Source organism: Myxocyprinus asiaticus, chromosome 1 (assembly GCF_019703515.2).
Source record: "Myxocyprinus asiaticus isolate MX2 ecotype Aquarium Trade chromosome 1, UBuf_Myxa_2, whole genome shotgun sequence".
Classification (NCBI taxonomy): domain Eukaryota; kingdom Metazoa; phylum Chordata; class Actinopteri; order Cypriniformes; family Catostomidae; genus Myxocyprinus; species Myxocyprinus asiaticus.
In genome coordinates, this window is record NC_059344.1 from 60,112,718 (window position 1) to 60,128,148 (window position 15,431).

A 15,431-nucleotide genomic window follows, 5' to 3' on the forward strand; every position below is an offset into this window, starting at 1 on the left:
AGCTAGATGCAGCAGCAATGAATGGAACAGAATGCAGGTTCTCAAGACACGTTTTAAATGGTGTAGTTCTTTAAACAGGACATGTTTTAAAATGCAGCACTCCTGAAAAAAACATCGAGACGTACCACAACGGTCTAAGACCATCTAGAGTATGTTTGTATAGAAAAATAATAAAAAAAAAAACAAACAGTGCAGATGGGAAAATGCAATACAGCCCTAAAAAGTGCAAATACTGTGGAACTTTCAAAACACTGCTCTGTTTATTTGGGCGGACCAACATGTTAACTTCTGCCTCAACCTGTGCTGTCAGTTTGGGGCAGGACTGCATGTAAAAAACTGCATAGCAGGGAATTAACTACTTTCGAACAAATAGTTTTGGACTAACTACCACTGTTAGTATGGCACTGTAAGCAAAACAAAATAAACAAGATCACAATCACCAAACACTCTAAAAAAATACATACATATATATACATGATAATGATGAAGTTTAGTTCTTTTAAAGATTAAGCTGCATGTGTGTAAAGTGTACTAATGCATAGGCAATGTAAACTCTGTGTTTGTCATGTCAATAATGCTTCTTTGAGTGTTGTATCTTTGTATCTGTAGTGAAGCTCTGAAAGGCCATGCTTGGGCCTTTTAATGATAAAACAAAGTTTGGCGGGACATTGAGCACAGCAGATTGCGGCTCCCCTCTCTCTCTGAGTCGTTGTGTAGTCTTGTCTTTCAGCTCTGCAGCTGTCACTGGGTCCTAGTGCCAAAGCCATCACACCGTGAACTGTGACCCGTTCACTCACTCAACCGTTAACAAGGGCCGTTACAACTGTCAAAACAACAGGGTGCGTCTGTCAGTGGGGTTCCAGGGTAAATTAGAGTAACACACTTGATTGGCATTTTTGTGAATAGAATTTGCTTAATTTGGCCAGTTTTTCTACACAAGGCTATTTTGACTCTTGGGTTGTTGTGCTTTTCATTTGTTGCCTGTATATACAAAACAGAGATAACATGCTGTAACTTTAATATAGGACAATTAAGGGTCTTCTCAGTTATGTATCAAATTTGTCTTGAAATTCCTTCTGAGAACTAAAAATAGACTCAAACGAGACCACTTTTGGCATGTAAAGTGAGAGTACTGACTAGAGCAGTAAAATGATTTATAGCATAGCAAACGTTATTTGATTTTGGATGAATTTGATGAAAAATGTTCACACTGAAATCTCTTGATTGCAGAATTTGGTATCTTGGCAAATCTGAGCACTGTCGCTATTTTATGTGCACTAAGTCTAACTTTCTTGGATAGGACTTCTCTTGGTTTAAGGTGGTCAAAGAAGGCAAAAAGCAGTAAAAGGAGATTTTAGGCAGCATGTTAGCCTCGCTTTAATCGAATGGAAAAAATGTCCAATGAAAGTGAACATTCTGTTGAACATCTCCTTTTGTGTTGCACAGAATAAATAATGTCATACAGGTTTGAGTAAATGATGACAGAATTTTCATTCTTGGGGGAAGTATCCCTTTAAGATATTTTTCATTATTATTTTAATTTGATCTTTTTACTTTCATCAAACCAAGTCTGTATTGCAGGGCACAGTGAACATGTTTTGCTTTGTAAATAAAGTCCAAAAACTAGTTGAGGTGACAGTCTGTCTAGCTTTGGCCTGGGATGAATTTAATGTTCTTTCTTATGCACTGCAGATGAAATTTGGCATTTTACACTAAACATGTTGGATATTCTTCCTGCAGTTGTTTTCTCTCTATCCTCACTCAATGTGCAATCACCATGCCACAACAATACAGCATCTTATTAGACTTCCCTAGTCTTTTCTTCCAAAAACTCCACCCTTCTGTTACAGATTAAAGGAATAGTTCACCAAATAATGAAAATTCTTTCATCATTTAATCACCCTCATGTCACCAGATGTGTATGACTTTCTTTCTTCTGCAGAACACAAATGAAGATTTTTAGTAAAATATCTCAGCTCAGTAGGTCCATTCAATGCCAGTGAATGGTGGCCAGAACTTTGAAGCTCCAAAAAGCACTTAAAGGTTCCATACAAGTATACATTCTGCAGAAGAAAGTCATACACATCTGGTATGGCCTGAGGGTGAGTAAATGATGAGAGAATTTGCATTGTTGGGTGAACTATTCCTTTAAGAACTTAACTAAAATCTCAAAACAATCTTGAGATGTAGCTAAAACATTGTCAGATATTAGTGCACAAATCTGACTTGTCTACAGTATGTGATCATCTGCTTGTAATATATCTTGTGAGTGTTTGTTGCTTATCTGTTGTCTCTGCCATTGGTCTGCAGGACTGTGAAGCTTTACTCCTGAGGCTATGACAGACATAGCTGTTGAGTAAACATGCAACTGGACACCCTGAACAGCTGGTAAAGCTGACCTCTGGTCAATCCCTGCACTCTCACACAGGTCACCAAACCCAGTACTACACACAACTCTCAAGGCGAGATCTCCACTGACAACACCTTCAGGTGATTTTGTTGGTGTCCTGTCCTTTCTAATGGGCTGTATTGTTCACATGCTACTTTCTGTGTTCAAATGATGCACTAATAGTTGTCAGAGAAAATACAATCAGATTTTATGTCATGTATTGATATCTTTGCCTTGTTTCCAGTAAAAAATATCCAAACAGCTTTTAAAAAACCTAAATACTATATTTAGACTTGTTTTCATAGAAATATTCTTGAATTTTAAGTGTTTTTCATCCTGGTCCATTAGCAATTTTGTTCACTTGTTTTAAGCAAAAACCTAATACAAAATATATATTTTATTACATATTAGAGGTGTTTACTAAGGCAAGCAGCACTGTTACTATTGCACATACTTTTGGTTAGGAATTTGAACAAACATCTAGCACTTAGTTTTAAAATGCTCATAACTCATCCCACACCTTTTGTGTTACAATGAATGATACTTCAAATTATGCAGCTTGCTGAGGAGAGGTGTGCTTTTACTTTTCTAACTTTGCCTGGCTGATGATAAAATGGGTGAGATATCCCATAGACTTACATTAAAGTAGGGGCTTAAAACATATCTTTCGATCAGCAATGCCCTAGCAACTACCCACAACACCCTAACAACCGCATAGCAACGGAAGTAAAACACTCAGAATACCTTAGCAACCACACATTAAAAGAATAGTTCACCCTGAGTTTTCTATCGTCGATAGAAAATTCTAATTTCTCATCTCCAAAAGGGACATAAAGGCAGAATAAAATAATTCATACGACTCCAGTGGTTAAATCCATGTCTTCAGAAGCAATATGATAGGTGTGGGTGAGAAACAGATCAATATATATAAATTATAAATCTACTTTCACTTCCACATTCTAGTGTGGAAGTGACTTTCACTGTCACATTCAGCCACCTACTGGTTGTTGCTGGTCAAAGGTGGAGATTGCTGGTAAAAAAAAAAGTACTTAAATATTTATCTGTTTCTCACCTACACCTATAATATCGCTTCTGAAGACAAGGATTTAACCACTGGAGTTATATGGATTATTTTTATGCTGCCTTTATGTCCTTTTTGGACCTTCTGAATTCGGGTCACCATTCACTTGCATTGTGAAGACCAACAGAGCTGAGATATTCTTCAAAAAATCTTCATTTGTGTTCTCCAGAAGAAAGTCATTCACATCTGGGATGGCATGAGGGTGAGTAAATGATGAGAGAATTTTCATTTTTGGGTGAACAATCCCTTTAATGCCCTCGTAATCACCCAAAAATTCCTAGCATCATGATGGCCAGTTTTGCACAGGCTACTTTCTTCAGAAAATGTCTAGTGTTATTGAAATAAAAAAAAAAAATTATAGTTTGCATTGCATTAGCTATTTTTGCAGTGATGGTGACAATGCAGCAAGGTAAAATATAGGCCCAACATATACATTTTAACTTCAGTCAAACTCCAAGAGAATTACAGTTATTATACAAGGTTGTATGCAAGTATACATTTTGTACAGCTTAATCCACTAGTGAATCTTGCACTTGGAGTTAATCATTTAAGACTGGTCAGCCAACCCTATTTTTCATGCTTTAATCATGAACAGAGGGAATGAGTGAAAGTGAATTTAAGAGCGGAGGGCATGCAGGGCATTCGGGTGGCAGTGTGGCCCAAAACTCTTCTTGTAGTGGCAGCTGAGATGCTTAACTGCCACTCCTAAAATTTCATTTGGCCAGAGGGGTCACATGACAGCTGCAAACGACTGCCCCGAGGGCCTTCTGCTTTCACTTGACACTGACCAGCTGTGAGAGACTCCAATGCTGCAGAAAGAAAATATTCCCTCTTTCCATGAAATCACCCATCCAGGAATGGAGGGAAGGGGGAAACAGAGGAGGAGGAGGGAGGGGGCACAGCTGGTGACAGCCGCAATACCATCTGCTCCTGACTAATAGTTCATGCTGCTTTACTTACACTCGTTCTACTCAACAACAGCCAAACGAATGGGAAGCCTGCCGCAGAGGCCCACCAAGACTTCTGAGATACCTGATTGACAATTATTCTCAAGTTCTCCAACCATTCACTCTCATGTGTGTCCTCTGAGCCCTCAGTTTCACTTCTCACCTCTGGCGATCACCTCCGGGACTGATCCAAACACCCTAAGAGCTGAGGCTACATCGTCGGGCTTTGTTACCTTGTCATATAACACACTTACATCACCTCTAAGCCCGGAGCGATGTGACAAGCTTCCAGCAACAAGTAATTTCACTGTCCACAGTGAATGCGGAATGTACTGCAACAGAATCACAACCAATCAGAAATATTTGATGTTTGAAGCTGAAGTGTGTCATTTCTGCACCACTTGTCAAGACAAACTTTGAAATTGGCTTGACTAAGCCTTTTCGTAAGGTTTATACTATTTTTAACAGTTTAAAAGTTTGATGGTTATATAGACATAACAGTTAGGGCTGGGTATTGATTAGTGGTCGACCAATATATCGCCAAGGCCGATAAATGTTCCCCTTTGGCCGATTTATTTCTTGAGGGCGCTGAGAATCGCCTGCTTGCATGTGAAGCGACTGAGACGTGTAAACGACCTGTCACGGTTTGTTTTGTTGTTATGTGCCATCGTGTTACTACAGTAATAGACGGTGTGCAATACAGTGTCATTAAAACGGTCTGCATTTCAGAGCCGCGGCAGATGCGTTTGAGCTCATAATGTTAAAGTACTCGCATGCCTCATTCTCCCTGTCTCTCCTCAACAGTTCCCTGTAACTTTTAACTGTCTTGTCAAATGATAAAAAGGCAAATATCAATAAAACTAATATCATATACCGTCTGCAAATATGTGCATATCTCGTTTTAAAAAGATGTAATAAACAAACCTCACACAACTTCAGCAGATCCAGCATCCTGTGGAATGCTCATAAATCTTCCTATGAAGCACATATTCTAACAGCCTCTCCTCAACAGTTCCCTGTAACTTTTCTAATGATAAAAGGCAAATATCAATAAAACTTCTATTATATACCATCTGCAAATATGCAGATATCTTGTTTAAATAGATGTAATTCACGAACCTCACGAAAATCCAACGTTTTCTTCCAGTCGAACACTCATGTAATATCTTCCTCTGAAGCGCGTATTCTATCAGCCAGAATCAAAAACTTCAGGATCAGGATCAAAAGTTCCTCTGATTCATAAATCATGATGGTCAGTCCATAACAATCCAAGCAGGCGATCCAGGCCATTTAAACTGTCAGGAGATTGCTGCTTGCACTGGATCCGCACAAGCATGTGTGTGCAACTTTAAAGTAAAAGTGCATCACTTGTAAATGTCTTATTCACTATGCACTGTATAATTGGTGTGTTATTTTTGGAGAAAATGCGATTGAAAATGTGGACATGCCATCCATGGTTGCTGGACTACTGTGTGTATATATAAAAAAAAATGTCATGTGTAAATAAATTACTAAAATGTTTAGGACTAAACAGAAATCAGAAGAAACTGCTATCTACCATTTAAAATACATTTTATTATTTACAAAGTTAAAGTTTAGTGTGAAATTGAGTAAATATAGTGATAAATAAGAGTTTATTCATTTTTTAGCAATTTTATGTTTATGTTATTTACTATATTAAATTGTGTGATATATCGGCATTGTATTGGCCTATCGAACACCCTGCTCTCTGGATATCGGCATCGGTCATTAAATAACCCATATCGGTCGACCACTAATATTGATGCAAACTTTCTGATACGAATCTAATTCACAAGCTCTCAGTTCGATTCCGATTTAGATTCATATAGGTATATTTCAGTTATAATGTTCATTTTGCTTACATTTGAAAGAAATTCTCTCCCTGTTAATGCTGTTAATTACACAGGAGACCTTTTAACTAGGTACATTACAAAAATATAAATATAATATTTGATTAGTTTTTGTATCATTTTGTCACGTTAGCTTTTAAAAAATGAATAAATCCATGTATTCTATCAATACATATGACATTATATTACATATCCTATATTTAGTTACATGTTTATTGTTAACACATGCTAAATCGGTACTGTCTCTTTAAGACAACCGGAATCAGCCAGTAAGTGCATATAATGATAGAGAACGTGCACGGTTTCTTTAGCTCATCTATGTGTGATTAGAATTACATTTTTATTTTTTGCTGTTTTTAATCAACAACTGACTGTAAAGAACATGCAGTAAAAGGTATTAAAAGAGACATTATTTAATGACAAATGGATTGCGTGGATCTTGTGTTTGGATACACATTACACAGAAAGAGTCAAACCAAACTTTTACTCTCAACACGCAGTGAAAGGACCTAGGTGCTGAACTTCTCCACTAAACTACTCAATCACGGGTCAGTGAAAACTTAACATTTACCAGCCAATGGCTAATTGTAGACATTAATACATATTAGCTGCATAGCGTGAAATCTGGTTCCAAATGTGAGTGATTTCCTCTCATTGTAGTAGAAGGATGCGCATAGAGTAAAAGATTGCGATGCATGCTTTTCCCAGTTGTAATTACAGTAAGATAAACTGTCAGCTAGCTAGAGTGACAGACAGACAGACAGACAGACGACGATGACGATAACAGACAGACAGACAGACAGATAGATCGATAGATAGATAGATTGACCTAAAAAAAAACACCTAAACCAAGTTTCAAACAAGTTTCCAAACAAGTTTCCAAACACTGCCTGGGTCTGCAATTGGTTGGGCAAACAAATAGTCCCATCCCAGGGGCGGCCCCAGCGAATTTTGATTGTTGGTGCTGAAGAGGTGCTAAATCATTGACAGGGGGAGCTGAGCTTTGGTCACTAAACACAGTTGAAGTCAGAAGTTTACATACACCTTATCCAAATACATTTAAACCCAGTTTTTCACAATTCCTGACATTAAATTGTAGAAAACGTTCTTTGTCTTAGGTCAGTTAGGATCACTACTTTATTTTAAAAATATAAAATGTCAGAATAATAGTAGAGAGAATGATTTATTTCAGCTTTTATTTCTTTCATCACATTCCCAGTGGGTCAGAAGTTTACATACACTCTGTTAGTATTTGGTAGCATTGCCTTTAAATTGTTTAACTTGGGTCAAACATTTTGGGTAGCCTTCCACAAGCTTCTCATACATAATAAGTTGCTGGAATTTTAGCCCATTCCTCCAGACAGATCTGTTGTAACTGAGTCAGGTTTGTAGGCCTCCTTGCTCGTACACGCTTTTTCAGTTCTGCTCACAAATTTTCTATCGGATTGAGGTCAGGGCTTTGTGATGGCCACTCCAATACCATACTTGCTGTCCTTACACCATTTTGCCACAACTTTGGAGGTATGCTTGGGGTCACTGTCCATTTGGAAGACCCATTTGCGACCGAGCTTTAACTTCCTGGCTGATGTCTTGAGATGTTGCTTCAATATATCCACATAAATTTCCTTCCCCAAGATGCCATCTATTTTGTGATGTGCACCAGTCCCTACTGCAGCAAAGCACCCCCACAACATGATGCTGCCACCCCCATGCTTCACAGTTGGGATGGTGTTCTTTGACTTGCTAGCCTCACCCTTTTTCCTCCAAACATAATGATGGTCATTATGGCCAAACAGATACATTTTTGTTTCATCAGACAGTTTTGGAGCAGTGGCTTCTTCCTTGCTGAGCAGCCTTTCAGGTTATGTCGATATAGGACTCGTTTTACTGTGGATATAGATACTTGTCTACCTGTTTCCTCCAGCATCTTCACAAGGTCCTTTGCTGTTGTTCTGGGACTGATTTGCACTTTTTGCAACAAACTATGTTCATCTCCAGGAGACAGAATGTGTCTCCTTCCTGAGCAGTATGATGGCTGCGTGGCCCATGGTGTTTATACTTGCATACTATTGTTTGTACAGATGAACGTTGTACCTTCAGGTGTTTGGAAATTGCTCCCAAGGATGAATCTGACTTGTGGAGGTCCACAGTTTTTTTTTCTGAGGTCTTGGCTGATTTCTTTTGATTTTCCCATGGTGTCAAGCAAAGAGGCACAAAGTTTGAAGGTAGGCCTTAAAATACATCCACAGGTACACCTCCAATTCAGTACACCTCCTGTCAGAAGCTAATTGGCCAGTTGCCTAAAGGCTTGACATCGTTTTCTGGAATTTTCCAAACTGCTTAAAGGCACAGTTAACTTAGTGTATGTAAACTTCTGACCCACTGGAATTGTGATATAGTCAATTAAAAGAGAAACAATCTGTCTGTAAACAGTTGCTGGAAAAATTACTCGTGTCATGCACAAAGTAGATGTCCTAAACGACTTGCCAAAACTATAGTTTGCTTATATGAAATATGAAATCTGTGGAGTGGTTAAAAAATTAGTTTTAATGACTTCAACCTAAGTGTATGTAAACTTCTGACTTCAACTGTATGTGCAAAACCTGGCATGGCCAAGCGATTTTATTAATATCAGTTTGCACGTGGTGACAACAGAAGTGAAATCTCTACGCTGCAGCCTCAATAAAACAGGAAACACACTTTCAGGGTTTTTTTCAGCTTTTTTTACAGTACCGTCTAAAGCACAGGTCTAGCAAAACAGTGTACCCTTATTAGGGGTCTGGGGACATGCTCCCCTGGGAGAAACTTTTTGCAAAATCAGCATTAAAGCATTTAATTCTGGTGACTTTAGGAGCAGCATTTTTACCTTTTCACAATTATATATCAGGCTACAAACTTAATGTTGAACTCAGTAAAGACATTATTCATCGCTGTTAAATGAAGGATGCAGGTTTTGATTTAACATATCACCGTCACCGTATGAACAGGGAGAGCCGTAACTGACACCTACATGTCGCAAAATCGTCTGTCATCTCTCTTACAAAACAGCCATTTTTAGCATAGTAAATTCCACACATTGTTCATTCCAAAAGGATTGCTGAGTGTAAAACATGTTGAAAATTAGTGGACAGGTGGTCAATTCATTAAGTTATGCGCTGTTTCCTCACAAAAGCAGTTTATTATTCTTGTCTCGTCTCCTCGCCAGTGAACCGCCATAAGAATATCTATGGGACTGCTGCATTATGCTTTTTTACTAACTTTGCAGGCTCACCTTGGAAGAAGGGCTCTGATTGTTACAAAGCAGGGTCCGGGGTTGCTAGGTTACGGGGACTGCTCCACCATTACTGAGAGAGAGAGTTGTTGTGAGACATGCAGTTGGAGTGCGCTTAATAAAGTTTCAACAGTTAATTTTACCTCCTCATCTGTTCTGTGTATCATGCCAGTAAATATTCCACATGATTGTTTTCTGTTCTATTTATTTCATTTCTGTTTTTACGGAGTGAGAAACGTTCCAAACGAGAACGTGAACTGTCTGAACGATTCGGACCATTTTGCTAAACCATTTGAATTATTGATTGAAGCAATCAACTCAAATAAATAATCCATTCATAAATCGGGTATCACTAGTTTTGATTCTAAAAAGGCGACAGAAATACGGGACACACAAAATGATTGCTAAAATATTGTCAGGGAAAATGTTTCTTCAAACAGTCTTCATACAGAGGATAATCTGCTGGCTGTTACAAACATTTGCTGGGGGTGCTATGGACATTCTTGGGGAGGCTGAAGCGCATGCTAGCCCCTCCCTAGTGCCGCCTCCAACCCAACCCAAACTCACACAATCGGTTGAGCATGTTCAAACAAACAGAGCAACTTTTTAAAAGTACCACAGAGCTACAGTGTTTGCACTTCTTGAGTAAATTAACCTACAAAATTGTGTATTTATAGATGTCTCAGTATGTTAAGCCTGGATATGGAAGTAGGAAAGTATTTTAACATTGAAAAATTAAAGAACTGGTCATCTGATGCATCTTGCACACAAAAAATTACTCTCAATCTTGATTGGATGACTTAACACAACTTCCAAGAGTCGGGGAGCACCAGTCAGCCTGGAAATAAAGTCGTATTTACAAAGTACAAGTTTGATAAATGGTATCAACTATTTCAGATGAACCCATCTCTAAACAGCAAGCAAAAACCAAATATGAACTTTGGTTGATAGTTTTACCTGTCGATCAGACTGTCTCTTCCAGTCTAAATAGGTGGTTCCTGGTCAGAATAAGCTGCAAAGTGGACCAGACTTTGCTAATAGTCAAAAGTCTGGCAACACAAGACTAGGTTTCATATGAAACGGATTGTTTGCTGTGTCCAATCTTGTGGTTTTTCTTTAGTGAATAGTTTGGAAGAAGAACCGTTTTCTTACCATACATCTTGCCCTCATCCGAGAGGATAATTTTGCGGCGTCCACAGGGTGGGTAGATGGCAAGCGCCTCCTGGAAGCTCTGCTCAATGTCAGGGCTCCACACCCCCTCAGCATCATTATCCATGGGCTTGTCCGCCGAGTCGCTCATCCTCTCGATGTCCTCGGCAGAGCTTTCACTGCCACTCCAACTGCTTGGATCAATTATGGCGGTTGAGACCTCCAAGCCGAAGCCTGGAGCAGACTACGGTGAATCCTGGAAGTGATAAAAAAAAAAAAAACACATGGCTGTGGTTACTCTCTTCTAGTGGTCAACCAATATTGTTTTTTTAATAGCTGATGCCAATATCTATAGAGAAGGGTGGCTAATGTCTGATTTAATGCTGATATACACTACTGTGCAAAAGTCTTAGGCGCATATTTTTCACAAAAACATTTGTCTTAAAACAGTTGTTTTATATATTCTGCTTTTAGTGTATCAGTAGGAAATATCAATTTTAGATTTCAACATTCCCTTTGCAAATAGAACTGAATAGAAGAAGAACAAGGAGCCCTACAACAGCTGGGATGGCCCCCACAGAGCTCAGATCTCAACATCATTGAGTCAGTCTGGGATAACATGAAAAGACAGAAGCAATTGAGACAGAAATAGAAAAACTGTGGTGAACTCTCCAAGAAGCTTGGAACATCCTATCTGCCAACAACCAAGAAAAACTGTGTCCTAGGAGAACTGGTGCTGTTTTGAAGGCAAAGGTTGTAACAACAAATATTGATTTAGCTTTTTTATGTTTACCGGATTTTGCATGACATTTATAGATAAATGAAAACTATTTATGGAATTATTTTTAAAGACATCCTTACATTTTTTTACAAGTGCCTAAAAACTTTTGCACAGTACTGTATTTTTAATACAATTTAATGATAGCAAATAAGATGTAAACAAAAATGCTGATTTGAACATATATTTTAAACAAGATTTACTCAAAATCACTAGGATTAGTTGATTTTGGAACTGGTGAAATGTAGACAAAACTGGCCAAATATAGGCCTGTCCAATATGTCGGTCTACCTCTACTCTCTACAACAAATAAACCTTTCTGTGAGGAGGTTTAAAAGTGGTGTCAAGTCTGTAATAAAGCAGGAACATCAATTTCAAGGTGAAGTGCGTAATTTCCACGCCACTAGCGGCACCAAACGGAATTCCAAAAATAACTGTTTCCAAAGAGGCTTCCCAAATATTCCTAACACCGCCTCCATCCAAACCCCATGTGTATTTGTTCAGACAAACAGATACAGTCCTGCCCTAGACTCGTGCTGAACCAGAAGTTGGTGTGTTGGACTGCTCAAAGAGTGCAATGTTTTGAATGTGCCACAGAGCCAGTTTTCACACATTTCAGGAAGTCAAGCTACAAAGGACTCACTTGCAGTTGTCTCTGCACATTGAACTGGCATAAGAGAAAGCCTTCTGACATTGAAAAAATTACACACTTCACCTTTAACTACATATCACTACAAAATCAAATTTGCTCATTTCTTTAAATTGTCAAGGGTTGGATGATCAAAGTAGAACACTGAAATGAAATCACCTTAACACAAGTGCCCCCTAAATTAGTTTCTTCTTCCTTAAAGAGAGTTAAGACTAAACGAATTCTGAAGACAGGCATTTAAAATTACTACAACTGAAATACAAATGACTGAAGAAATAGTCTGACTAGAAGGTATAACCTTAAAACATTTCAAAACATTTCTCCATAATACTGCAGGAAAACCATAAAATTGCAGACCTATTTCTCTGTAAAAATGTAAATAAAATTCATAAACCAAGCTGCCTGGACTAAATGTGTCACTCCTCGTAAACATCCAGGGTAATATTGAATTAAATAATAAAACCCAACTTTTTTACCATTCAAATTTCTTAAAGGAATAGTTCACCCAAAAAACAAAAATCTGTTATCATTTACTCATGCTCATGTTGTTCCAAACCCGTTTACTCATTGAAACACAAAATAACTTGTTAAGCAGTATGTTAGCCCAAGTTGCATTCACTTTCATTGCATCTTTTTTTTTCATACAATGACAGTGAACGGTGACTAAGGCTAAACAAAGTCATACAGGTTTGGAACAACATTAGGTTGAATAAATGATGGCAGACACATGGGTGAACGATCTCTTTAAGTCACAGTATTTCTACACTGTAAGAGGCCGCTCATACCAAACGTGTTCTATCCCATGAACAACACACATTTTAATTGCACTTAATTTTTTACAGTTTCATTTGAATTTAATTAAAATAAATCAAGCTGCCTTGCGTTATTGTGTAGGCTATTGCTTAATGAAAATTATCACATAGTATCACTTAGCATCCAACCAGTAGCAATACCGGTGTTAGTCGGTTTGATCGTGAACACTGCACCGGTGTGAAAATTATGATATCGTGGCAAGTCTAGTACAACCCCACCCTGCTTACAGCTTCCTCTCTCTGTGCCTGCTCCCATTCAGGCAGCACAAGCTGTTGTGATGTGGGACTAGCAGCATATGTTTCTTCTAGAATGTCAGTTCACGAGGGGGGATGGGAGCAGCCTGTTGGAAAAAAGGGGTGGGGGGGAGCTCTGGGAGAGTGAAGGGAGCTTTTACTGAATTCCGTTTTTGTGTGCTGAATGCTGACACTGCAGAACAGACTCACAGACTGATGAGAGAGGGAAAAAAAGCCTCCCTTTTCTGACCACTAAATGGTTTGGGCCCTTTTTTCTGCCCCACTCCACTCTCCCCAAACCTAACTGAATAATGAACTACACTGGTAATCACTTCCAGCGCGGCAACAAACCTAATGTGTTCATCTTGGAATCATGTTCTTCCCTCACTGTCAGATATAAAAACTGTTTAACGATGGTCAGTTTGGGGGGAATGCTCAGGAGTTAGACATAGATAAATATGTTTACTTCGGCTATACTTTCAGTGTTGGCTCCCATATGGCAGCATAGAGCCTTCTTGAAAAATCACTGCCATTGGTCCCTCAGTCATAGGTGGCCTACTTGAAAGAGAGAGCGAAGGCAAATGTTTGGACATGTCTGTTGCGCCTTCTGGGGTTTGATTTCACTCCTAAATTCACCAGTGACATTTCAGCACATTTTTTTGTAAAATTTACAATCCCACATTTCATTTGACAAACAGGTAGATTCCCATTGACAAGGTTCCCACATAAGTTTTAACCAATGAATTTCCATGGCTTTTCCAGGCATTTGTGATTTTTGGATAAGGATTTTTTTTTCATTCATCATTAATCCATAAATGAAAATTCTGTCATAATTTACTCATGTCATTCCAAACCCATATAACTTTCTTTACTGTGAAAAAATGTAAGTCACTTTTTAGAGAATATCTTGAACGCTATGAGGGAAGTACTTTTATAGTGGCTCAAACTTGCGTTGTTCAGCGCTAAAAACAATGCAAGTTCTCGCATAAATGTGGGGCACTGTGAACTAGCTTCTCTCATATACTCATGAATGCACAAAGGACCTCAAGTTTTTCAAGTCTTCAGAGGACTTGAAATATGACGCACAAGTCACATACTTTTATGATACTTTTATGTCCTTTTATAAGCTTTAAAATGAGTCACTATCAACTGTTATTGTATTAAAAAGACAGATTAAGATATTAAAACACCTCCTTTTGAGTTCTGCCTAAGAAAGAAAGTCATATGGGTTTGGAAAGACATAAGGGTGAATATATTGACAGAATTTTCATTTTTGTGTATTAAAAGATTAAACTCATCAAATTACAATTTTCTATACAACCAAATATTTCAGATCTGATCATAACAAGAAAAATGAATATTCACTAGAGAAATGTTAAAGGGATACTTCACCAAAAAATGAAAATTATCTTAATTACTCACTCTCATTCCATCCCAGATGTGTATGATATTCTTTCTTCTGCAGAATACAAACAAAGATTTCTTAAAGAATATCTCAGCTCTCTAGGTTCATACAATGCAAGTGAATGGTGGCCAAAACTTTGAAGCCCCAAAAAGCACATAAAGACAGCATAAAAATAATCCATAAGACTCCAGTGGTTAAATCCATATCTCCAGAAGAGATATGATCGGTATGGGTGAGAAGCAGACCAATATTTAAGACCTTTTTTACAGAGATGAGATATCCTCCCAAAAATCTATAGAAAAGAAAGATTTCTTTAGAAAGAAAGTCATACACATCTGGGATGGCATGAGTGTGAGTAAATGATGAGAGAATTTCATTTTTGGGTGAACTATCCCTTTATTGGCTTTTGCATGACTTTTGAAGATTTTTTTAAATTTATTTTTTATGATTTTGCAGGTCTGGAAATCAAAATTTTTAAATTCCTTTCCACTATTTTCATGACTGTGGGAGCACTGCCCTAAAGATATTTTTTAAATGGACCGGATATCATTAACAATGCGAGTTACCTCATGTCAGATACTGTAGTTCAGTAGGAATGCCAACTAGTGACAAAAAGTATACAGGTATGTGGCAACATGCAGCAATTCAATCAGAGCCTTGTGTATTTAGCTCAACAGATTATAACAGTAGATGAGTAATGCTTTGCCTTTGAAGCTTACAAATAATTCACCCCTTCACAATGGAAGCTTTAGTATGAGCTTTGGTATCTACAGTTTTTTGAGATAACAATATTCCCTCAGAATGCTGAAAGATTGTGATATAGAAATGTTTAGCTGATTCTATGG

The 15,431-nt window shown here is 38.0% G+C and overlaps 1 protein-coding gene across 4 annotated transcripts in view; it reads right to left on the reverse strand.

Annotated features, from left to right (window-relative positions):
* Positions 1-15,431, reverse strand: part of LOC127440621 (transcriptional enhancer factor TEF-1) — a 121,244-nt gene that overhangs the window by 79,159 nt on the left and 26,654 nt on the right. For all 4 annotated transcript variants that reach the window (XM_051697321.1, XM_051697349.1, XM_051697330.1 and 1 more), the window contains exon 3: positions 10,712-10,964. In XM_051697321.1, the coding sequence (XP_051553281.1) occupies positions 10,712-10,859 (148 nt within the window). In that variant the 5' untranslated portion in view covers positions 10,860-10,964. The remainder of the gene's footprint in view (positions 1-10,711; positions 10,965-15,431) is intronic.